Here is a 26279-nt window from a genome sequence, read left to right on the forward strand (position 1 = left end):
GGTTATTAATGCTGCAAAGATCGTCTTTTTTGAATTGGTGTCTATGTGGTTTCCGGTGTTTCTGCAGCCAGCCTCAAGCAGATTCTCCATGAATTGCAGTTTATGACACTTCCGCATGGGCTTCATATTTTGAGACCGGAGGTTGCCGCTTGGTACAACCTCATACAGTCCTTCACTTCAACACATAAGTAACACACTGATGGCATTTACAATGTAATGGTTACGTAATGTGAGTTTTTGTGTGACATTTATGCCCAATTGATCAATAAATATTATACCATTTTCTTAACCATTCTTTGATTGTTGTAACTTCTGAACATTTGCACAACACAATGGCAATGTACCAAGAAACACTTGGCTAACAGAATGAGGTGCCAACTGCTGGCAGTTTTGCAGGGAAAACTAAAAATGCTATGACTTGATTAGATTTTACCTTCTTCAAATTATGCCACAGCCCTTAATGTCTCTGTAAAAAACGATCAAACACCCACCAAGACAGAGAGAGAGAGAGAGAGAGAGAGAGAGAGAGAGAGAGAGGAGAGAGAGAGAGAGAGAGAGAGAGAGAGAGACAAAGAGGTTGAACAACACACCAACATCTCCACTCTGCAACCGGGGCACATCAAAGCCTTCTCCGCCCATTTATCTGTGTGTGTGTCTGTAAATCAAAAGGCATACTTTGAACACGCACTCACTCACACACACTCACACATGCACGGGTATAGGCTCAGACTGCATTAGCTTTGTGTGGCAGCATCCAGGGCTGGGTAAGAGGAGGTAAAGGATTTTGGCTGTAGACAGGGGAATTTCTTGCCTCAGCTCACTCTGTCAGCGAGGAGAGAGGGACGACTGTTTACCCGCAGTGAGAGAGAGAGAGAGAGAGGGAGAGAGAGAGAGAGAGAGAGAGAGAGAGGAGAGAGAGAGAGAGAGAGAGAGAGAGAGAGAGAAAGCAAAGACAGAGAGGTCAGAGCTGTGTCTGAGATGCTGCTTTCTTCTCTGCAAGTCACCTTTTTGCTTCATTTTCACCCCTCACTTGCCCCAGCTACCTCATTGAAAAGTGACACACAAACACAAGTCTGCATGTGTCTTTAAAAAAATGACTGTGAGGTGTTAGATAAGAGGATTGTCAGTTTAATTAGTGGAAACAGCATGTTCAGGGCAAGATACTACACACAGATCTGCACAGGGACAAAGGAGGAATAAATGAACAAACTGTGAGGGAAACCAAGGAATGCACCCAAACACCCCCCCCCCCCCCCCCCCCACACAGACAGACAGACAGACAGACAGACAGACAGACAGACAGACAGACAGACGTATATATATATATATATATATATATACATACATACAGTTGGTCGTGCATCCCAGTGTGAACATATGGTTTAGAGGGGGACTTCCTACCCACCACAGAGGAAGTGTCCGTTTACAGTGCACAGCTCAGTTGTCCGCCATCACATCCTGTCTCCCGGCTCAATGAGAGTGCTGCTCTGCTTACCCTGGTCACAGCTTTGAAGTTAAATCAAGCAGAAAGGAGACACAGTTCACCATGCCATGCAATCAGCATCAGCACGGGATCTGTTAGGGTGCACGCAAACCTCTAACAACAAAGCAGAGGCTGCATAAAGACAGAGCTGTATGTACTGCTGTGAGTCTGGCCTGTTTCGTTGGCAGTTTCTCATCTCTTTTCTCCCTCTCTCTTTTGTGCTGGTGTGATTGACATCCACCTGTCCTTGGGTGGAGGCCGATTAGGTGTTCTTACAGCTGGCTCTTTGTAACAGAGTGGATGCTTGTAATAGATTGTGTGTAGAGAGTGATATGATAGGCTGATGATGGAATGATCCGGCAGACATTGACTAACACTCTGTGGAGTACAACTGGGCGGGGTTATTGATGACTCTCTTAAACAGTGGGTATCATTGCCATGGCAGCCCATATTCTATCACTGCATGGCCACGCCCCCGTCACTGGCTTGGACCAATGGGCGTGCAGCTGCCAAGCAAACAATCCCCAGCAGTGTTGGAATGGTTGAGGAGAGAGGAGAATGCTAAATGTGCCACTTCATCTGGTGATTGACACAAAGCCTCTTGTTTACCGGCGCCACGGAGATTTGCATCTTTTTACCGTTGCCCCTCCCTCTCGCTGTTGTTCCTCTCCTCTGCGCCCCCCCCCTCCTCCTCATCCCACAATCCTCGCTGTTTGTGGCAGCGCTGCATGAAGTGGATATTACCCCACCCTGCTGCTATGATATTGATCAGCCTCCTCCCTCCCCTCCCCTCCGTTCTCTCTCCTTTCTTCATGGCCCACTGCATTGATTCCACCTCTCCCTGTGAGCCCGCCAGCGAGGAGTGATTACACACGCTGCTCACACACAGTGATGCAGGCGCACACATGCACACACATTAGAGGCTTTGGTAGGGATGTGGGGTTGTGTAGCCTTGCTTTAACTTTAAAGGCTATAAAGCTCGGCGGCTGCTGCACCAGCCCTGTGAAACACTGCTTCTTTTCATTCAAGGCAGCCAATGACTGTGAGCTTAGCATGACATATTACCATAATAAATATTGTTGTTTAAGCGTGTAAGCAAAGCCAAGTGCAGGCTAGCGTGGAGCCGGCTGTGCTCTGGTGGTTTTTCTCAGGCCAGTGCTAAAGATGGCTGTGGTAGGGCTTGACAGGTGGGCTCCAGACACCTTGTGATTCTGTGCAGAACCACAAAGAGCTGATACAAATGCCTTATATGGGCCTGCAGTGGTGCACTCACCAGAAGCTAGCCCACTGAAGTCAAAGCAGTTCAATGAGAAAGCAAAGAGTGGGTGTCAGCTCTACATAGACAAAAGACTTCATCAAAGAGCTTAAGCAGCTGTTACAGCTGAGGAAGATTGAGGTTGTAAATAAAAAAGTTTTCCTCGATGAGAGAGACTGCTCAGAGGGATTCCACACGCCTCTACAGTGCTAGTAGCAGGACACACAGACACAGGCATATTAATTACTTTCATACTTGTTCTCTCCTGTTTACCAGATAACATCTGTGCTGACTATACCTGTTGGTGAGAGTGAAAGGTTTTGGATGGGGAGCACTCGCTGATGAGCAAACAAGGTCAGTGTAGGCTGAAGCTGCAGGAACGACCACTTATCTCTGTGCAACCTCTTACCTGGCAGCAGCAACAATCCAGCAGAGAGTCTGCAGCAACAGGCCAGAGATCCCTCATATTATACACAGCCTTGCTGCCATTTGGCATTTAAATGGCATTTTAGCGTGGCGGCAAACAGTTTGCACCTAATTATGGCCGGTTTCTGCTGCGTGCTGATTTTAGCGGGGGATCTCTCCATGGATGAAGAGTGGGGCTGTTAAATCTAATCTCTGAAGGATAAGCAACCAGCACCTCTGCATGTAGGGGCTTAATGCTGGGGTGGACTAGATGTGAGCGGTCATACAGGGGCTCCATAGACTGTAAAATGTTAACGGTAACAAACAAAAGAAAAAGACAAGGGGAGGGAGGGAGAGCAAGGACAGAGGGAGTGTGATCAATAGTAGTGATCAATAATCTCTCTCTCTACCTTTCACTGTTTGAATTAAATCTTGTATTGGACTGAAATATAACCTCCAGGACAGGCTCAAAGTGACTTTTATTGCAGCTGTGTGATCAGATAAACAAAAAGTACTATATTACCTACATCAGTTTACAGCTTTAAAAAGCAGCACTTTATAAATAAGTACCATAACATCTCCAGGTCGCTCACAGGAAGTCTTAAAATGCAGTTAATGATCCGATGATGTGTCTTTGGAGATGACGTTTTGGGCCAGAAGTACTAAGTGACAGAGTCAGCCATCTGCTAACAGCAAGCCCCATCAGTCCCCTACAGGTCCTGTCACACGTCCACAGCCAGAGGAGTGTAAGCACAAGTTCCACAGCGGTGCACACGCTGAGGAAATGAGGTGTGTGTTTCGTGTAAATGTGTGTATCTAAGCTCTGCGGGGAGGAGAGGACGAGAGGTCAGCGTCTATACAAGGAGCACGCCTAGACAGACGGGGGTCTCAATCACCTCCAACACCCCTCTCCACACCCTCCACCTGCTGATGGAGGGTAGCCTCTCGCACTCATCCGCCAACTCCATTACCCACTCCGGCAGGGCCGCACATTAAATCATTCCATTTCACCTGGAGAGGAGGGTGAAGGTAGGAGACAGGTTTTTCTATTTTTTCCCTCTCTCTGTCCTTTCCTGCTGGTGTGTGAACTGATTCGGACACGATGTCAGCTTGTTCACTATCAGTAATGGCCCAAACCGGCCCCCACCCTTCTATCCCACAATGCCTTGAGGGATAACATTCATCACAAGGAGCAGACAGCAGAGGAGAGGATAAGTAAGAGGAGAAAAAAAGGAGAAGAATACTTTAAGATATGGAAAAAAGGCAAATGATGAGAGCCTATAAAGAGTTACTCACCCTTAAATGAGATGGCATTACGGCAATCTATAATGGGCTGGTTAAGTTCAATAGCCCAAGGTTAGCCTGCTGCGATGCCTTAGTAAAGTCTATGTAGTCAGCTGTGGTAGTCCAACCGTTAAAAACTCAGCCGTAGCATCTGGATTAAAAGAATGTATTTACAATGCTCAGATTATTCCAATTAGCTCCAGAGCAAGTAAGACGAGGAATTAAGCAGCACATTAGACAAAAGGCTCCAAACACAGATTGTGAGAACAGCTGTAAAAGGGTAAAGGAGAAGCTATTGGACAAAAGAAACGCGGATTTGACACTGTACAAAAAAGGGGGACTTAAGGGAGGTCTGTATTTTCTTAATCATTTCATTAAGAGAATGCTTAGGCTAATTTAACAGTGGGCTTAATAAGGCAGACTTTCCTCCTCTGCTCTGTACACAAGTGTTAACTGCCTGCTGGAACAAAGGCGGCTCTGTTCGCAAACACAACACTGCCAAACTGTTAAGTACATTCCTATAAAGAGAAGAACAAAGAGCGTTTGAGCGTGGCGGGAGCAGAAATGAATACAGCTACTGAGGGGATAGCACAGACTCAGCCCTTTGATGCCAGGAAATGTCTTTACCAGCGCGGGATAGTGTTTATGCTGCTTCAGAGCGTGCTGTTAGAGATCGAGGCAACAATAAAATCAACTGGTAGTAGCATGAAATCTCAGTAGAGATGATGTTCAGGGGAGAGACCAGGCTGGAGGGAGAGAGAAGGAGAGAAGGGGGGGGGGGGGTATGTGGTGAGAAACTGTGGACAAGTAAAGGAGATGGTGGAGGTTTTGGAGGTTGGAAGGGATGGTTCTCTGAAGCAAAACAGATGAACTGAGGATTACACAACTCAGGAAATAATGAAGTGTGGACTGTTTCGTGTGTGGAGAAAAGTCACACACAATGTAAAAACACCTATGTGCAGAATAAATGAAGTGAGTGTGCTCGTGTGGTGAAGCCCGCGCCGAGCGCTCGCAGCTGTGGTTCCCTCAGTCCATGTGATCCATCGGTGGTGACAGACAGGCAAACACAATTTGGACTCGCCCATCAAAACACATGCAACACCAGCCACAAACCTGTGGAGGAAATATGACGCACTGCACACTAAACAGAAAAACACACAGTCCTCCCTCTGTGTCCCAGAAAGACCAGACTAAATTTGTCACCGAGTGAAATCTGAAAACCTGTTTGTGCTGCTTTTTCTGCTAAGCTGCTGTTTTGTAGTTTACACAGTGTCAGAGATAGTCATCTTTTTGTGCTACAGAGGGGGAGGCTGTACTCTCTCACTCTTTATGCTGCATTCTCATCTTTTAGTAATCATTTCTTTTAGTCGTAATTTGAGGGTAGGAATGTGTTTAGAGTAGGAATCTAAACCTGGTTTTATTTAGGACCAAAGTCTGCTTTTTCAAAATGAGCTTATTCATTCTGCTATTGAGTCTTGTGGGAGCCAAAATGTATTTCAAGTCAAGTCAGGTCATTTCATAACAAAGTTTTTCAATGAATACATTTGCCAGCCAACAGAAATTCAGGACTCTGCTGCTGAGATGGCTGAACATGCAAAGAGGTCTAATGTTTGGCTACATTTTACCAAAGCAGAAGATAGGCAGGAAGTGAAATGCAATTTGTGTTGCAAAATACTTTCTCACAGGGGGAACACAGCCTCCACGGCCAAGCACATCAGCACCGTGCATCGACTTAAAATAAAATACACTACTTTCCACTGACTCTGGCTCGAAAACACTGTCACTCCAGCTGCATGACAGTCACTAACCACTGACAGCCTTCTAGTGCCTCGGCCTGAAGGGGTTTTTATACCTTTGTAGTAAGCCCAAAACTTCACAGTTAGACTTCTTTCTTTATACTGTTTTTTTGGCACCACACAGCCCATAAAGAAATGTGTTCATGACTTGTAAGAAAAATAGAATACGTTGAAATTGTACCTTTGCTTTGACTGAATTTAAACTACAGCTTGCAAATCACTTTAAAGTAAGATCATGAATACTGTAATTTATATTGTTCTGGTTAGTGTTCACAGGTTGAAATAAGATGTGATATGTTCATGGTCAGGTCAGTAATATAACTACAAGAGGCGTTTTTCGATCGCAGGAACTTTACCCCGGAACTAGGGACTTTACCCCTGAACTACGTGTGTTACGACCGGAGGAACCAGGGTCTAAATTCAGTTCAGGGGTAGATAATCTCCCCCCTGAAAAGCCCCTTCTTTGGGGTAGTACTTTTTAAAGGTCCTGGGACTTTCGGTTGATCGTAACAGTATTTGTGGAGTAACACAGTGTTCGAAACACAGATGGAGTTCCTGGGAATGCATACTAGTTTAGTTATTTATTAAGATTTCAAAATATTATTTCATATAATTTTTTATCTCCATACGTCACTGGACTGATTTGAACAATCTCCCCGGGATTTCAGCTTGCGGTTGAAACCCAGACAACAATGGGAGCACAGGAACCTTCTAGTTCTGGGGAAAGTAGTTCTGGGGGCTTAAAGACCCCGGAACTCTTGGTCGAAATGCCTCTATGGTAATGCTTAAGATGGGGTTTGACCGTTTATTGGATTCGCCGATTGTTGGGGGCCGATATTCAGCATTTCACGACAGATCGCCAATTAAATTAATAATAAATAAGTAAATGCATAATTACATTCCAGTACAACTATGGGTTATCATCTCATGAACTACTTATAATCGGCATCTGTATCGGCCGAGAAATACCAATATCGGTAAAACCCCTCTGTAAAGCATCATCATGATGTGTAGAAATGCAAATTGAAGAAACAGAAAATGTCATGGAATAATGCAGACTTTGGAGGAGAAACTGTTTGTTTTCCACCAGCATTACAAACAGATATTCAGACTGAATTATGACCTTTTAATCTTCCTAACACACACTCTAATCAGCTTATGATGCATCATTAAAAATACTGATGCCAAGATTTTTCAAAGCAAATATTGAAATCAAAATACAGACATTTCTTTCAAAGCACTAGAAAAATGACTGAAAGTGCCAGTGATTAAAAGGACAGTATCACTTAGGTACAGATAAAAGTTGAAATTGTTTCTATGTAAGTATCGATATTAGTAAGAATTAACATCCCCATCTCAGATATGAGCACTTCAAATCCACATTATTTTGTTATGGAGCAGCCCCTGTGTTGACATTTTGATGACATGATGATAAAACTATGTTTTTGGTTTCTAGGTCTGAGTTTTTGTTATCACATTCACTGACTGTTTTTCTAGAGAGATAGCAAATAAGACTTCTTACAGGGACTGATATTTCCCTTTCATGATCAAAGCTCCAGCATATGTGGCCAGTTGTTTTGCATTACATCAACAAGTATTCAGGAGATGGAGAAATGATAAAGCTAGCAGTGAGAGAAGCTGTAGCACATGTACAATATGTCAGAGGGGCTGTATTAGATTGCAGTGCTGCTGCAGGGGAGCTGCTGGAGATGGCAGCCCTGCGGTGATGCTGTTGTTTTAAGGGCTGTGTGAGGCAGCGGGCTCGAGGTACAAAGTGTAGACATTCCTCAGACCTAACAGCAATCCCTGAAATTTCCTCCTCTCATGTCTGCTCCTCTCCCTGACTTATGCCCTTTCCCTTCTTTCCTTCCTTCCTTTGCTCTCTCTCTGCTGGAGGAGTTAATTTGCGCCATGTGTTCTTTAACAGAGAAAAGAGGAGGGGGGAAAATAAGGCCCTGGTGGAAGCGTGTGAACTTGATACCACTGTAAATCTCCACTTCCACAGTGTAACCCTCTCGTCCCCTCCTCCTACTCTCTCCTCCTCCTCCTCCTCCTCTTCTCCAGTTCTCTCTCATTCTTTTTATTGGCATGTCACACATTGGACAAGCTGGAAATTACACTGAGCTGGAGCTGAGAACCGCTGGTGGCACGCCAGATACCCACTTAAGCTGAGAGAGCGGGGGGGGGGGGTGGGAAGTGGAGAGGAGGAAAAATAGGGGAACAAGAGAGGAAGTGGAAATGTAAAGTGTGGAGAGGGACCAGGAGGAGGTGGGTTAAAATTAGCCGCCCATTTTCAGAGCAAAGGGCCAATCCAATTAAAGCTTGACCAATCCACGCAAATGTGTTTAGTGTCTGGTTACTAGATTCAGAGCTGGGTGGCTCGAAAAGAAGGGGAATAATCACTCAAGTGATACCTGCAGACAAAGATGAGCTTTTTAGAAACCAATAAGTCCTAGTGATGGTGAGACTGTGGACTACTTCAAAGACCCCTTCACCCTCTAATTTAAAGCTAACCCCCTATAGCCCAGACACTGTTATCATTTCAACAGGAAGAGCTGGTCAGGTAATTAAACAGGCTCTGTCATTATTTTCATGCACAATGACCAGGTTTGGAGTCCTGACGGCTTTCGGGATGCCTTTCTTGGCATCTTTTGCTACATTTATTTTTTTGCACTGTCTCATCTAACTGGTGCCAAAGATGAAAGCAATGTCTGTTTGCTCCTCTGCTGTAAAGATAAAGCGTTGTGCTTCATGCAGGAGCAGTACATTTGCTTCAGATGTTAGTGGCGACATCAGAGGAGACATTTTTTGTGTGTGATGTGCGAGAGAAAAAAAAGTGTCGAAAGGGACCACAGAATTTTTCAACAACTCATCAACAAGGGGTGAAATTAGCACTTGGATATAAACGCCAGGCCCAAATTAGGGATGTACACATCGATTATTGATTAATTGATTGTTAATTAATTACTCAAAACACGCATTTTCGTTTTCAATTTTCCGTCACGTGGAACAAACATCATGTGGTCTCATATTACACTCAGCTATCAGGGAGGTGTTTTTAGTTTAAAGCATGTTTTGATGTGAATCAGCTGTTAAAGGTGTTGCGCACAGTGGAGATGCTCAGCTGGCGGCTGTGCGTCAGGTCTCCGGTTTTTAAAGAGGATCAATACGCAACTGCTGCCAACAACGACACAGACACAAAGGTTGACGACTTTGAACAGGACATTTCCCCACCGTTGGTTACAAAGCCAACAGACTGGTGGGAATTGCTAGTGACTGATTTGAGACCCGGCAGATAACTGACCGAATACACATGCTTATTTTTCTCAATAAGAACGGGTAGACAGAAAACTGGACTCTGTGAGTCTGAAGTACGTTTCTGTTAGTATTATGAGCCTTCACTTTATAAGACTATGTCCACAGAGATATTTTTATGAGCCTAATCATTGAAAATCAGTGTTAACCATGTTACCCATATTCAATACCGTGAGTTATATACATTTTGTTGATGTAGAAAATATAATTTAGGGGCGCTGGTGGCCTAGCGGTCTAAGCACCCCACATACAGAGGCCTACGGTCCTCGTCACAGGGGTCGCCGGTTCGATTCCCGGCCGGTCGACCATTTCCTGCATGTCTTCCCTGCTCTCTGCTCCCCACATTTCTTGTCTCTCTTCAGCTGGTCTTAAAATAAAGGCAAAAAGGTCAAAAATATATATAGAAAAAAAATAAATAAATAAAAGAAATATAATTTAAAGGGAAAAAAACGTATTGGACTTGTTTTGACACAAGAATAATATTGTTGTTTTTTAATTGATGTATCGATATTGATGGTTAACATTTCCAAAAATAAATCATGAAAATACTTTAAATGTACATCCCTAGCCCAAATGTCATCTGTCAACCAAAAAAAGAAAAATTGCCAAATGACAGTAAACCAAACGAATGAAACTCCATGAGAACGAAGGCAGAAGGCCTCTCTGCTACATTATTTAGCAGTGGTGGGTCACAGAGCTGCCTATTGATTGAGCTCTCAAAGAGGCTTATGAAAATGCGATGGCCACTGGTCCGGCCCTCCAGCCCCGACCAGCCCCCACTGTCCAGAGGTGGCACCCTCTCCAAGTGGGAGGCTAATCACCACTCGTGAAAACACACACACACAAAAAGCTCATTTTGATTTCAATCAGCTCCACTCCCCTTCCCTCTCCTCCTCATCTCATATCCTGGAGAAAGAGATGATGCTATTGGCTGAACGACTAGTTTCCATAGCAGCATTTAGCTAATGCACAGGGAGGGCAGAGAGGGAGAGAAAGAAGTGGTATCTGTCCAAAAAAAGATGAAAAGATTGGGGATAGAAACAGTGAGGAGCAGAGGTAAGGTTTGGAGGGGGGTTGATGTTAAACCTAAGGAGCAGAGCTGAATGCAGCCTCTTGCTTGCTGACTCTGAGCTGTGCTGTTATCTCAACCTTGCCATTTGTGTTTTCTGTATTTATTCATCGCTGCACTCGTGTGGACAATCAATCTAAACTGCCTCCCTGAAGAGACGGGGCTGTGTAGCTGTCTGAGAGATGCGTGCCTGTCTCCATCTGATTTGAGAAACGCACAGAGCTGGCAAACTGACACCGGAGAAGGACTCGCACTTGTCAGTCTCGGTCTCGTTGCTTCTGTTTAAGAACGTGCTCGCATAGAAAAAAGCAGTTGCTGCAGCCAGTGACCTCAGCACCTCAGCTTAATGCCCTAATGTTACTCCAAAGAACAGCAGTAATAGCTTCAGCTCAATGAAATTTTAAGTGAGCTAAAAGAGAGGAGGAGGAGGAGGAGGAAGTGGGAGAAAAAAGCAGGATTGGTGGGGTGCATTCCAGCTCATAGGAGGCATTAATCAAACAGCCATAATGGGGAAAGTCACCTGATACTGCCAAAGCAGCAGTAAAAAATCCTTTACTCACAGGGTGTAGTAACAGCCAAGTGTGAGGGGGAGGAAAGAGAGGGGCTGTTTGTCAAATAAAAGCAGGTAATGTGAGCAGAATAAGCTTGTTGGATTTTAAAAATTTAACTTCAGGAGTATAATGTCAGAAACCATCCCACTCTGTTTTACTTTAGTAGATAAGTGACAGTGAATGTCCGCTCAGCACTCAGCAGCTGATGTGCTGTGGTTCTTCTAACGTTTTAAGGCTGTGACTCAATGGGGACCATTACAGGCAGATGCTTCAATCAAACAGCTTGCAGCGGGCTCGGCTGGCCGGTCATGTCTATAGACGCTGAGATGCCCTTGTCAGAGCTGCTTCCTCACACTGAGCACAGAGACGAGCACACACTTAAGACAGCCACACACACACACTACTTTGAAAGGCTGCACCTCCACATGCTCATGTCTGTGAAATGTACCCGCTCGCTCACAGCAGCTGAGTGGACCATGGAATGAAAGCGGAGAGCCCAGCAGTACACACATACATTCACACACACACATACATACAAAATTGCCCCTAATGAGGGTAGCGCCCCTCTCAAGAGATGGCAGCGGCTGCTGCTCCACTCGATAAATATTAACAAGAAGTGCGACTGATGGCGGTGCTCACTGATCCATAATTGCATTTCAAAATGTTCTGAGGGGGAGGGGGGGGGGGGTTGGATTGGAGAAACAGGGAGATAAAAAGAGGGAATGCAGCCTTCTAGGCACTGACAAGAGACAAGTGATGCCTGTCTAGTCAACCTCCTACCGTCATCTCAGCGGCTCGGCACCAATGGAGGAATATTTGGTGAAATAAGCGCGCAGGTTCTGCTTCACTATCAGACGTTTTCATTTCATTGACTCACTGCTGCATGCATGACAGGACATTCCCACTGAAACTTTACATAAAGAGAAAAATCTGAGGGCTGATCAGAGGGGTGACAGGGAACTCCACTTCAATATGCTACACTGTACTTTAAGAGATTGTCTAATGGATCTGAATATGCTCACACAAGCTAGCGGTGAGCTAATTAGCTAGTGGACCTCATTGTTAGTCTAATTCTTTGCATTTTGGATTCCATTAGGACTGTAGTCAGGGTCCATGGAAAACCCAATAACTGCTCACGTTAAGCATGCGTATTTATGCACATATATTTGCATCTTTATCAAACATTTTTAATTATGGGCTCTGAATGGATGGCATTATCCTAGGCTGTAAGATAAGCACCAGCTAAAACCGTCAGGAAACAGTTGCAGGAGATAAAATTAATATTCTTGTGTGCGTGTGTATGAAGGTTAGTGTGCACTGGAGGTGTACAAATGCTGTTTACATGACGACTGGGAAAGCTCCGCTGTTACATCCATCCAACACAAACTTGCAACGGATACACGTGGAGACAAACATGGACAGTGAAATGTCAGTGAATACACAGCTAATAAATCACATCAATTTATACAATTTGAAATGAATGGTTTTGAATCCGGATCATGCTTAAAAACAAAAATGGATGAAGAACTGCAAAAAAACAAGAATGAAGCAAAGCAATAAAGACTGCAAATCTGGGTGCTTTTTTAAGCATAAAGGTGCTTGTACATTCTATTTTTCCCCCATTGTTATCACATGAAATTCAAGAAGTATTTCTGACATATTGAAATATTTATAAAAAAAAACTGCTCACTGTTGTCAGGCTATCTGATAAGTCATGTTTTGACATGCCCGTCAATCATTCTAACCAGTTTTCAAACATAAACGAGGTGATATCTCACAATCAACAACAAAATATAAATCCCCCATGAGTGTGAGAATATGTCAAATTAATTCTACATGTTTCAAAGTGTGAATGACAAGTCAAGCATCGTGATTCATTAATGCTATTAATGCAGAAATAGAATTTTAAAAAAAATCACGTTATGTTTTTTAACTGCAGCAAAAACTGTTCAGCATGTTGTTAAGAGCTGTAAATAACCGTGAGAGCGTTAGGAGGAGCACAGATGGAGCGGTAGAATAATTAATATATCAAACAAAACACTGTTTTCTGGGATGCACCAGTAATGGGTGATCAGTTCTCCCCCACAGTACTGGGGCTTTATGACAACAGATCGTCTGAATCAATACTGTATTGAGAAAAAAAAAATCATATCGATGAATCGATCGTTTGACTTCGCCCTATTCTCTAGCATCAGTGAAAATAACCAAGCATTACTGGTTAGGCTGTCAGAGGTGATGTAAAACCAACAAGCATGTACAAATATAACAAGCAGAGCCAAACACTGATCGATAGAGGCTAAGGTTCATAGCTAATCTGCCGTCCTCTCCAGGCACACCTTTCATTTGAACTCATCCCATCAATTAGAATAACAAATCAATTATTTCAATAACACACGTGTACAGTGTCCAAGCTGGCGATGCTGTTAGACTGTGTTGGACAGCAGAACAAACACATTCCATCGCAGCCTGCTTCTGCTGGACGCATCGCAGATTTGTATTCATGCATCTCTCTATGCAAACAAAGCAGCCTAAACCCTTGTGGTGGCTTTAGCAAAAATCTGATCCTCAGATGAGGAGCACATCGTAAACCAGTGGTGAGAGCACACACACACTAACACACACGCATACAGTGTATACAGGTTACATGACAGAGAATATCTCTCATCCTTTAAGCTGATCAGGCCCCGCAACATATGAGCCGGACTCCTGGCAAGATAATTGTATTGTACATGGCATCTAATTAAATGTCCATAAGCAGGGGGGATCCAGGAGGAAGGGTGTGCGTGTGTGTGTGTGTGTGTGTGTGTGTGTGTGTGTGTGTGTGTGTGTGTGTGTGTGTGTGTGTTGTGTGTGTGGCTTACAGTGGAAGAGATACTGTGTGGGTGGGTGGTGTGTGTTGGCGCACTGTGTTCCTCGATCCCTCGTTCCCCGAGGGAAAAACGCTGCAATCACTCCATTAGCGAAAGAGGGAGGGGACAGGGGTGCAGGGAAAAAAAGCAAGGGGGAGTAAGAGAAAGAGGAAGAGGAAGTGGAGAGAAGGAAGGAAAGGAGGGAGGATGGAGCACAGCTGACTTGGCCAATAACAGTAAATGAGGTTGGATACAAGCAGAGAGGGAGGATGGGGGGGTCAATGAGCGTCGAGGACATGGACACAATGACTAGAACATGGGGTGGGAGAAGGGAGGGAGGGAGCGGGGGAGGTGAGTGACAGCAGATAAAGAGGAGAGAGGGGATGAGGGGTGAAGTGTAGAAACAGGGATGAGAGAAAAGAGAAAATTGAGCTAGGAGAGCAGGATGGATGAGTGAAGTTAGTGTCAATGAACAGATATGGCTGCAGATGGTTCAAGGCTCAGGATGCTGTCTGTGTGATAGATTATTGTCTCAGGCTCTCCTCCTCCTCACTAAGGTCTTTGTGTACCATGATGATATGTACGTACATGATCTGTACTATCATAATATAAGCTGCATGTTCAGAGTATATACAGACAGACAAACATACACATCATACAACACAACACACACATCTACAGCCTGCAGCTCACTGCATAACTCTCATTAATTAGAACACACAGCAGAGGTTAGGGCACCTGGAGTAAACTGAAACCAACCTCAGGGGAGAATACATTTTGGGAAATGTTGGCCCTCTTAAATGGAAGATGGGAGGATTAGGAGCGCATGAATGAAGAGCAAAATAGACATTCTGAGAAGAATACGTGTATGTAAAACAGATCGTAGTTAAGTCAACTGCAGAGGTGATTATTTTAAACTAAGGCTATTTTAATGTTATGGTATATACATACTGATACATCAAGAGCTTCATTTACACAGAGGATCATATTTATTCCACTTCAATGTGACAACTTTCATTCAGAAAATTCACATGTATGTTTCTTTATACCGAAAAGGTAATTTAAGATTTTTTCCGTGAGAATTAGTGTTGAAGGGGGGGGGGGGGGGGGGGGGGGGGGGGTCTTGTTATCAGGGCTGTGATATATTGAGACCAATTTACTAATTTTCATGATAAGTCAACCACAAATATTCAGAAATGAATATCGAAAAGCACATTTTCTGTTATCATGGTGGGCCTGGTTACGGCTTCAAGACTTATTCTAAGACATTGGGAAAACAGCTGTGTCTCCTAATCTGAGGGAATGGATGGATGCAATGGTAGAGACGGCGTCCTAGAGTCTATGCTCTGCAGACTGAAGGGCAACATGGAGGACAGGACGAGCCCCTGGGAACTTTTGGGAAATATTCAAAAACTGATAAAAGCACTGGAACCAGAGATTAAATGCAGCACATTTTATTTAATGGACTGGATTCCTTATATTTGGATTTCTTTTTATAAGTGATATATTTGTTTTAATTGTCAAATCTCCTTTTTTTATATGACATGTCAGAGTATGTCCATGCCAAAACAAGACTCGGTCTTTGAAAACACCCTGTACTTGTTTATATGTTATTAAAAATTCAACAAAAAACTTAAATGAAAAGTGGTGGGTACAAGAAGATACCCCACAGGGAATGCCTTTCAACAGGATGCAGAATTTGATGACAACACCTCTGTTTGCAGTCACAGGGGATTGGCCCAAATTAACAGCTTTCTATCAAATTCATGTAAACTAGTTTTCCATTACTTCAATGGAAAAGATTACATCTGTTTCTACTTTGCCCTGTGCCATAACATTGGCGTTGAAGTGGTTAATAATAGACTAAGTTGCATTAAAATGTTGTGCTTCCCGTCTTTATATAGTTAGTACTGTTGTAGTATAGTACTGCTTACAGTTAAAATGGCCTCCTGCTGGTCACCTCTGTATCCAGGCAGATATTTCATGAAGAAACCAGGAGTCTGAAATCTATATGGCCAGATCAATATGTCACAGGGGTTACAGTGTGCACCACAGCTGCCAGTGTTGACTAAACAAAGTAGGAAAAAATGATAGTCCAAAATGACCCCAATAATGCTGCCGAATGGATTTTTCTAAATGCGTAATCGCTGACTGACTGCGCTGTTTTTTTTTGTGTGTACAGATGCAACATTGAAAGCTCACAAACATGCAACAATACTAGTCTCAGAATCCACACGACTCAGAGAGAGACATAGTGAGAAAAAAATGTAAAGACACAAGAGAGCCGGAGCTTCCATCCTCCCCATGCAGGAGAGATTGATGGCTGCATTCAGGATTTCTACACACCACTAATTGGATTCACAGGTCATTAGATAAAGTACACGAGTAAGACGGTTACAGCCAGAAGACTGAGAGGAGGAGAGGCAGGCAGGAAAGAGGGAGAAGGTGCAAGAGGGCCAATATTGATGAGGTGTTTGGTTCAGGACCAATGAAATTCCTCCCCCTCTGCTGCACCTCCAAAGCCCTGCTCTCCTACACAGAGGGGAGGAAGATCGATAATTTGAGCAGTAAGAGAAAAAAATGGGGGCTGGGAGGGAGGAAAGGATATAAAGAGGATGAGTTGATGCCTGGTGTGCAGAGCCCAAGTTGCCTGTTGTCTCTCCTTTTCAATATATAGTAGCAATAGAAGGAAATGAGATTACACTGACCATTAAGCAATATGTGGCACAAAAGAGCAAATGGCTGCCATCTTTTTTTCTCCCAAAGACACACGTCTGCCCCCGGCTTAGAGAGCAGGATGACATGTTGGTTTTTAAAGTCTGTGAGCTGGATAGTTTTTATACCATCGTGTGCAATTACAACAGAAATCAGCTATCATACTAAAGGAGGATTCTGTGCTGGTCCAGTAAATAGAGATACTAGTTTGAATTGTAGCGAGGACGGTGCCATCATTTGTGATTTGTAGCCTGGCGTCAAGTGAGCTCATTGAAAAAAGGAAAAAAAAAAGCCTGTAGTTGTTTAGAAAGCCAGCGGGGCTTGTTGTTTTAACATAGGAGGGACAAGGGTACAGTCTGCTCAAACACATACAGGCATGCAGATGGCTGTTCATTAATTACAGATGGATGGGGGAGGGAGTAGCAGAGAGCGAGAGACACAGATACAGAGAGAGAGAGAGGGAGAGACAGAGGGAGAGAAAATAAGAGCGAGAGAGGTCAGCTAATGGAGCCAGTATTCGCTCTCTCTCCCTGGACAATTACCTCTGTCTGCCCCAGACCTCTTCTGGCGCTCTTAATCAAGGTGCAGGTGCATGGGTTATTTTTTTGTGTGTGTGTGTGCGCATGTGTGTGCGTGAGGAGGGGTTCCTGCCGTCCTCAGCACTCTCTTGCAACAATCCGATTAAAGCCCTGCTGCTGTGGGGCCTGGCTGTCCTCCCCTCTATAAAGGCCTGCAGCTCACCTTAAAACCCTTTCTACACTGCCCTTCACACACACACATATTCACCAACAGGCTTACCTTAAATGCATACACACACAAATAAACATACAAACACTGTTCCAACTAATGCAAAATTGGTGTGTGTGTGTGTGTGTGTGTGTGTGTGTGTGTGTGTGTGTGTGTGTGTGGCCTCTAAGCTGACCCCCCATCATCACCCTGGATGTTGGAAGCCATTACTGTGGCCCCCTGGGACCTGGCCTCCTCTCCCTGAGCCCTTAGCGCTTTGCTCAGGCAACCAATCTGTTTAAAGACAGGCAGCACTCGCTCCACAAGGACTCAATGCTTCTTCATTTGGCAACACAGACCGATTGATTACATATTCCTGAAGTCCATTAAATATTAGAGCCCAGACTGCAAATGTGATACGCTCTCCAGAAAGCAGACAAAAGGAACAATTAAAAACAATCACTTACAGATGCATAATCAATACCAGGCTTTTAAACTGAGCGAGCACTGTCAGGCAAATTTCTTCAGCAAGAAATCACACTTGTGAAATGACTTCTTAGAAAAAAAACCACAGACAGCCAAGCTTCTTCATCATCTAACAAGTTGTACATGATTTTAAAAATCTTGATAGCTGGCAGGTAGTAATGAGACAGATGGATTCTACACCTGCAGCATCTCATCAGAGGGGACTACTGCTTCATGTTAGGCCATCCTGTTGTACCCTTTATCATCAACATGACCAAAGACAAATTCTGCTCAATGAACTCCAATGCAATTCCCCCCTTTGACAAACAGAAAAATGCAGTGTGGGAAAATCAATTGTGTGTGTATGCGATACATTCTAGGTGTCCTATTGCAGAGAAAACAAGCTCCACTTCACTAAACTGATGGAGCCTGATGAATCACCCTTTCTCAGCAGCAAATTAAAAGCTAATTTCTTCTGTTATTCAGCAAAAGAGGCAATTTGGACACATAATGTTGTAAAAAAAAAATCAATTGAAACCGGTGAAGGTCTCCTTCATTAAATCAATTAAGTGCATCGACAAACATCTTTGTTCCATTACAAGCATTATTACACTGCCAGTGGATCGCAAAGGTGGTTAATATTCCAGGGTGATGCCTTTCTCTTTTTCTGCATGACACTTTGAGAAAGAAACCCAGAATACTCACTGATTATAAATTATATCTTAATATGATTTGGACTCGATTCTTGTCAGACTTCCACAATGCAACTTCATTGTGTAATTACTGTGCTTACACCCACACAGCCTTGATTGCTTTCTGCATCTAGTGCGCACTTCAACACAACAGTGATTGTTTTCAGTGAGAGACACAGGATGGGTGTGTGTGTATTAGTAGCTGATGTCAGGTCACTGCGAGGACAAAGGGACATAAAACAGCTGAGGCAGGATGTGAAATGTACTCACCAGTTTTGAAATCCTGAATGCTACAAATGAAGTAGGGAGTGTTGGGCCGCCGACTTTCAATGTACACACAATCTGCGTGAGAGAAAAGAGGAAGGAAAAATGTGAGTTTGAAAGATGTTCACACTTCAGAGAGCTTTCATGTTTTTTATGCAGCCAGACTCAGTAATATGTTATTTTGTGTTCTGTTACCTCTGCTGAAAGACATTTTCTCTCCTTGAGTCAAATTCAATTGGAATGCGAGTAATAGGATTAAGGACTTTTGGAGCGCTACAAGGTTGCCTTTCCAAAGCAAACATTACGCCCAAGGGGAATTATGTTATTGTTCCACTCCATTTATACACCAGTGAGCAATACTGGCTTTAACCTCATTCCACCCTCCCCTGCAGTCATCACTGTACCTCCTTCTACAAGATGACACCTTCTGTCATTGCGTCTATATATGTCCGGCTAACTCTTTCCCCCCACTTAGCGCTGACACTAAAAACATAAACCCACCCTCCATCCTCTTCTTCATGTGTTCAAATTTGGTTTAATTACATAACCCCTTACAAGTGTTAAAAGGCGGCCCTCTCACATTGGGAGTGAGGAGGTGGCCCGGGCTGAATGTGCTGTTAAATTGAATGCGACTGCTGGTATGGCCAGGTCATGAACTCTCATCTCCTTAACAAAAACATTCACGCTGCAGAGGACAAAAACACACAGCCACTTCTGGGGAGAGAAAAAAAGGGAGGAGGGGGAGGAGGAGGAGGAGGAGGGGGAGAGGTGGCTAATGGTTACAGCTCAGCCTGGCACAGTGCTTTACAGAAACAGCCAAGGGTTTCAAATTTTATAGAAAAAGACATCTGAATGCAAAAGAGACAAATTAATTTTTGCTTTTAGCTTTTAAACAAAAGGACAAAACCCTGCAGTGTCATCATGAGGAGGAATTAAGTTTATATTTGTATAAGTACCTTCCTGTAAAGGATACTTATTACTGTCTCAACAGGCACAGTGTAAATGTTCCAACATACACAAGGCTATTAAAACAGACGCAATTATCAAGCTCGGTATGCTTTCATTCCAAAAACATAAAGAAGAAGCAAGGTGATAGTTACACGGATAGCGTTCACTGCTGGTACTCATTCTACCAGAACAAATGCTGAGCTGTTTCTTACAAAAAAAAGACAGAAGCCGCATTTTCCCCAAACAAAAGATGAGTGGCTAGCTTTTTTTTCCCCCGGTGACTGACAGTGCCATCATGTGTTATTTATTTGTTTGTGTCAACAGAGTTATCGATCCGGCTGTGGTTTATCTTACCGCTTGCAGAGGAAAAGAGAGGTGGCAGAGATATTAAATGGCTCTGACACCCAAGATACAATTTGTAGAGGGGCTGGTGTGTATGAGTGCGCATGTGACATCATTGTCTTTGTTTTTTTTTTGAGAGGCTTGGTGTGTGTGTGTGTGTGTGTGTGTAACCCCAGGGTGGGCTTGTTATCTGCTGTGGTCTGAATGAGCTGTTCTAAAGGGGGGGGAGGGTTATCACCCTCGCTGGCTCAGAGTGACGCACAATATCTCCCTCACTACTGCCCTCTTCTCGCTCGTCCCCTCTCCCTCCTCTACCCCATCCCTGGAAGTCATTTACAAGATAACATGAATGAAAATATCCATCAGAGGTATTGTGTGATCTGTTAGCAACACATGTGTGTGTGTGTGTGTGTGTGTGTGTGTGTGTGTGTGTGTGTGTGTGTGTGTGTGTGTGTGTGTGTGTGTGTGTGTGTGTGTGTTGAGAGAGTGAGGGGGGGGAGTGTGTGGAGGAGAAGGAGGAGGGAGCATGAGGGAGGGAGTGGGGGAAGGCTGAGAACAAAAGAGGGCTAATCTGAATGAGATGACATGTTTCGGAGGAGTCAAATCGGGGGAATTAGGGTTTAGTGTCCCTTCACCTCTTCGGCACATTCATTTAGAGAGGCCAGATCTCCGTGTCCGCACCCCAGAGCACGTCAACAGGCACGAGGAACAGACAACCGGAGTGAAAAGATAGGTGGTGGGGGAGGGGGGGGGGGGGGGGGGGGAGACAGGGATCTAGTTTAATCATTCACAGACAGCAAGCAAGTCTATTCTTCGAACGTCAAAAGCACATTTTGAATTCATCCCGGGCACTAAAAGTCTACTACCTCAAGGGCATTTCTCTGAGAGCCACTATAGCATGAATCCCAATGAACGTGAAGTTAAGACCGAGTTAAAGCAGCAGACTCGGCCTTTTGAGCCAAAAATGAGCTAACTGAGCTCAGGGAAGGTTGGGGTAGGGGGGTTGGAAGGGGCTTGTCACACGGTCCCTCCAGGGTCCGCCTGGCTTGTTAAACATTCCTGCCATTTTGTGCATTTGGAAGTGGGTCTTCTCGCTCAAGTGGAGAAGTGGAAAAGAGGGGGGACAAGGGGTTTAGCTGTGGTGGGGGTCTACATGGGGGGAGGGGTGCAGCTTTTTTTTTTTTTTTTTTTTTAAAGGGGATGAAGTGTGTGCTCGTTGGATGGATGTAGCCTTTCGCTGTGGGAGGGAGATCCACAGCAGGGCCTTTGTAGAAGAGTGCTCTCACTCTCTCAGCAGCTGGAAGTTCAGCTTCTTCTGCCCCGCCTCCGCCCCTGCTGCCCATCACGCCACCCAGACCCCGAGAGAGCGGGAGAAAGTTCAATACTTCGACACGAAGGGGAGATAATCGCGGAGCTATCGAGCAACGGTTCCTCACACCCGAGCACTTCACTGAAACCTGATCCTTAGCTTTGTCACTGCTCAGTTCAAGCAACAGCGTGTTCATTGTTATAACCTCCAGATACTCTCTCTCACTCACACACACACACACACACACACTAACACACACACACACACACACACACACACACACACACACACACACACACACACACACACACATATGCACACACAGAGCAATTTTCTCAGCTGTAGCTCATTGCTCAGCCATCCATTCTCTTACAGCTGCCAAGCATGTCTAATCTAAAACACACCTAGCCTCAGCAAAATAGCAATGTCTACTTTGTATTTTGCCAATAAGATGCTGTTTCACTTGCAGTGTTTCAGCGGGGGGAGGGTTTTCTCATCGCCAATTTCTTTTACAAGCCGACAACGATGGAAAGTCACATCGTAAACACGGTCGAATACGCCAATGTTTTGTAAACAATGGAGAAGGTGAGGGTGGCTGGAATGATACCAACCAAACAAAGAGAGAATATTAGCAAAATTATCTATAGATGGGATGTCAGTCGAGCAGGTTACTAAAACCACATTATTGGGAGTTATTCTAGACAACCTTCTGTTCTGGTCAGACCACAGTGATTATATTGTATCCAAGATGGGAAAGAGCATTGCGGTCGCAAGGAAATGTTCTGCTTATGTTCCACAGTCTGTTATGATTGATGTTGTTCGGTCACTTGTGCTGTCACAATTGGAGTGCTGTCCGGTTATCTGGTCTAGCGCTGCTGAGAAGCACCTTAAAAAACTTCATCTCACGTAGAACAGAGCTGCCAGATTAGTGCTACATTGTAATTTCCGTACCAACGTCTGTGAGATGCATAATCAGTTACATTGGCTGACTGTGGAGGACAAAAATAAAAACAAATATCTTCAACTTCATGCATAACGCAGTCTGGAAAAACACCCCGAACTTCTTTCAAGAAAAGCTGGTGTACATAGGTTCATGCCACAAGCACACTACGCGTCAAGTGAGTTCAAAGCTCCTGAGCTTACCGAGCCCAAGGACAAATTCCTTGATGCGAACTGTTTTATATAGAGGATTTACTGCCTGGAATATGCTTCCTATTGCTGATAGAAAACTCAAGAACAAAATCCCTTTTTAAAAGTCATCAAAAGATTTGTTTTAATCTTGAGATAGACTCAATTATTATCTGTTGCGATCTTCTGATACTCGTCCGTATCCAGCTGATACGGACGTGCTGGTCTCCAGCGGCAACAGCTTCTACTACTCGTCTCATCACTATCATCGCTCTCTCTTACTCCCCTCTATCCCTCTTTCAAGAACCAACTCAGTTGAGGCATGATGGCTGTCTAACATGAGTCTGGTTCTGCTTGAGGTTTCTGCCTGTAAAAGGAAGTTTTTCCTCGCCACTGTAACTAGCTAAATACTGCGATGTGCAATGCTCATGATGGATTAAGGTGGGGTAAGACTGAGTATTACCCTGTCTTGAAGTTGGGTCTCTGTTCATTATTTGACATAGAGTATTGTCTAGACCTGCTATGTTTGTAAAAGCGTCTTGAGATAACGTTTGTTGTGGTTTGGCGCTATACCAATAAAGGTTAATTGATTGATTGATTGATTCTGACTGTTTATGTATTCTTTTTTATTTTCTATTTCTCTTAGATTATTTTTCTCAGGGTTGCTATGGCTTATTCCATGTTCATCAATATATATATATTTTTTTTAAGTTAGTTTTTATTTCAAATTCAACAATTTACACAATAGTATTCACAATTCTTCATTTTTCCTTTTTTGTTTACAGCTGTATCTATATGATTACAAGGATAAGCACAACAATAAAATAAAAAGCAATATATTATTATATCTTTTAAGATGTTTTGAATTGTGATTGTAAATTACTGTTTTTATTGTTATGTGTGGACCCCAGGAAGACTAGCGACCACGTTGTCGAAGCTAATGGGGATCCGAATAAAGAATAAAGAATAATTTAAGACACAAGCCAGGCCTATTAAGTCTAGAGGAGGGTTTATTTAAGCCAGGCTTGCAGGTGCGGAGTGCTAGCCTAGAGGCAGGACACACCTGCATTGTTAAAAGTAGTGCTAGGCTTAAACTGGAAGAGCACACATGCACAAATACACACACACACACAGCAGAGCAGTAGTGCATGGCTTTAGCAAAGCTACCCCCCTTGAGTGTACTGATCCTAAAATTAAATAGCACAAGGAATGCAATAATGGAACCACAGGGGTGTGAGGAGACTGGAGGGCCCAGGAAGAAGGAGAAGTGCTGTTATTACTGATCCAAAGCAGTCTGCAGTGCCTCTGCAGGACTGACAGGCTGATGACCATGGCGGACTTGTGCCACTTCCTGCTGGGCCAATCCCTGTGTGGGCGGCGTAACAGGCAGTCGAACCCCAGAGGCACACGGACACTTGATTCTTCCAACTTTCCTTCCTCTCTCCACAAACACAAGCCCGGCAACTCTCCTCTTCTTCTCGCTGGAGAAGCAGTGGGAAATACCTGGCAAGTGATACCATCAGCTCTCTACAACAGGGCAGGCCTACAGCTGACTGAGCTCCTGGGGGAGAACAGAGGCTCTTTGACAACACCCCTTCTCCCCCCCCCCTCCTTCCTCTCCTCCTTTCCCTCTCGGCTAGCCCACGCTTTCTCATTTAGCAGACGGCAGGTGGTTGGATTTCACTAAAAAAGCCCTTTTCCCAGAGTCTCCAGCGTTGGGAGAGATGGGAGAGCAGGGAGGGCTTTTTAAAAATAGATCTGTTCAGTTAGCGACAGGCTTCAGATTCACATGCTATGTTTCAACATGGGATGACTCCCAGGGCTTGATTTATGTTAGCTTGGCTGAGCGAGGCGACCTGATCGACAGCTACTTCTTCTAGCAGGGGGAGATGTGCTATGCTAACATAGCTCCAGCCTGGGGTGTCTTGGCTCTGGAATAATGAATCCCAACACTTACAGATTCACATCATACTGGCTCCTCCGGGAGATGCTTGATTATAATAACATTCAGATGTGTGAGTTTCTATGGAGAATTATATATGCTACACTGGATTAAACATCCAGCTAGTAGAGAACAGGCTTCGGAGGTGTCTGGTTAGGCCTGGGGAAGTGGCAAGAGCTCAGCCATAGGGCAGAGATCGATCTCTCATGTCTGCTTGCACTCCATCCAACTGTTCACCCAGGCAGCCGTCCATACAAACGGCCCAGGACACAGATCCCCTGACGCCACAGACACACTCCTCCATCCTTTTTAAACAGCAGCAGAGCTAGATTTAGCTGCAGGCCTACCTATTGGCCCACTACACTTCTCCTTCCACCCTTTCCAATCCAATCGATGTAAGCTAAGCCGCCTGAACCCATCTTCAAAGGATAGAAAGGCCAAGCAGAGATTGGACGGTGTCGATTGGGACTGTGCAGAATGCTTCAATACTAGATTACCAGTTAGTTCTTGTATGATTGGTTTGTTTCTGAAATTCCCTGTGACCAAAGCAATCAAAACTGTATTCTGTTGTCTTTCCACACAGCTCTCCAACACCGATCCCCTTCCTCTCTGCATGTCTGGGGCGGAGCAAATCCCTCTCCAGGGGTGGTCATTTTTACATATTGTGTGTCACTAGACGGCTATAAAGGGATTTAACATTTAGCAAAGCATAATCCAGCGCAGGCTTTGTGCCTGCCTAAGCCGCACACATCAAATCTGATTGCAAGAAGGCTGCTACCAATGACCAAGCAGGAGGTAGAAAACACGCACTGTGCACACACACACGTACACACACAGGGCTTATCGCTTGAACAATAAGCAGAGGGGACCGGCAGGAGGTCAGTTGCTAAGGTGGAGGATCCTCCATGATGACAATAGGAGGTAAATTACAAACTAGCATTCTGGAGCTAGAGCAGTCACAACCCAATCCTGGCTCATCCCTAATCTAAACAGCCCCGCTCTGCGTGGTGGGAGCAGGTTGTGACACCCCGGCTGCTGTAGACCTGTCACACTAATTGAAGAAGACGACAGGAAACATAAATATTCCCCATCAGCGAGACACTGGCTGTGCTGTTGGCTCCAATGTGGAAATATAAATATTCGGCAGGGGCTAATCCACAGAGACCGGCGGCTTTGTTTATATGCCTTTTGAATGTTTCATTGATGTGACTGACTGCTCCCGTTTTTATCACCCCTTTTCTTCCTCTTTACCCCCCCTCCCCCCCTCCCCTCTCTCTGAGTGGTTAACTAAGAGACAAAGCACCAGTGCTCTCTCTATCAAACAGAAAATGTGGAGCAAAAAAAGCTTGAATGGAATCCATTGCAGAGCATGAGGGACACAGAAAGAGAGTGGAAAAACAACAAGGATTGGGTTCGGATTGACTGCTTTCTTGAGGACCTCTACTGATACCAGTGCAGAGATAATTTAGCCGACAAGATTACACAGCTAGACGGGGAGTGTAGGATGGGGAGGTCAGGCTGTTTCACTGCAGCTACTTGAAGCTGCCTCTTAAAAGATGTTGAACAGAAAGGAGGAGAGGTAAGTGTTTGTGTGTGGGTAGGTTGCTGGAGAAGAATATAACCTAACACACTGGCTGTAATTTCCCACCTCTTTCCAATAAGCACCCAAGAAATGTGGGCCATCACCAACCCCCCCCTCCCCACTACTTGACCTTTTGCTAGCTGCTAGATAAACAAAAAG

At 44.4% G+C, this 26279-nt stretch overlaps 1 protein-coding gene across 1 annotated transcript in view; it reads right to left on the minus strand.

Moving 5' to 3' along the window:
• rerea (arginine-glutamic acid dipeptide (RE) repeats a) overlaps positions 1 to 26279 on the minus strand; it is a 146838-nt gene that overhangs the window by 51998 nt on the left and 68561 nt on the right. Inside the window, exon 4 of the mRNA XM_034695164.1 lies at positions 18876 to 18947. Within this exon, the coding sequence (XP_034551055.1) occupies positions 18876 to 18947 (72 nt within the window). The remainder of the gene's footprint in view (positions 1 to 18875; positions 18948 to 26279) is intronic.

Source organism: Notolabrus celidotus, chromosome 11 (assembly GCF_009762535.1).
Source record: "Notolabrus celidotus isolate fNotCel1 chromosome 11, fNotCel1.pri, whole genome shotgun sequence".
Lineage (NCBI taxonomy): Eukaryota > Metazoa > Chordata > Actinopteri > Labriformes > Labridae > Notolabrus > Notolabrus celidotus.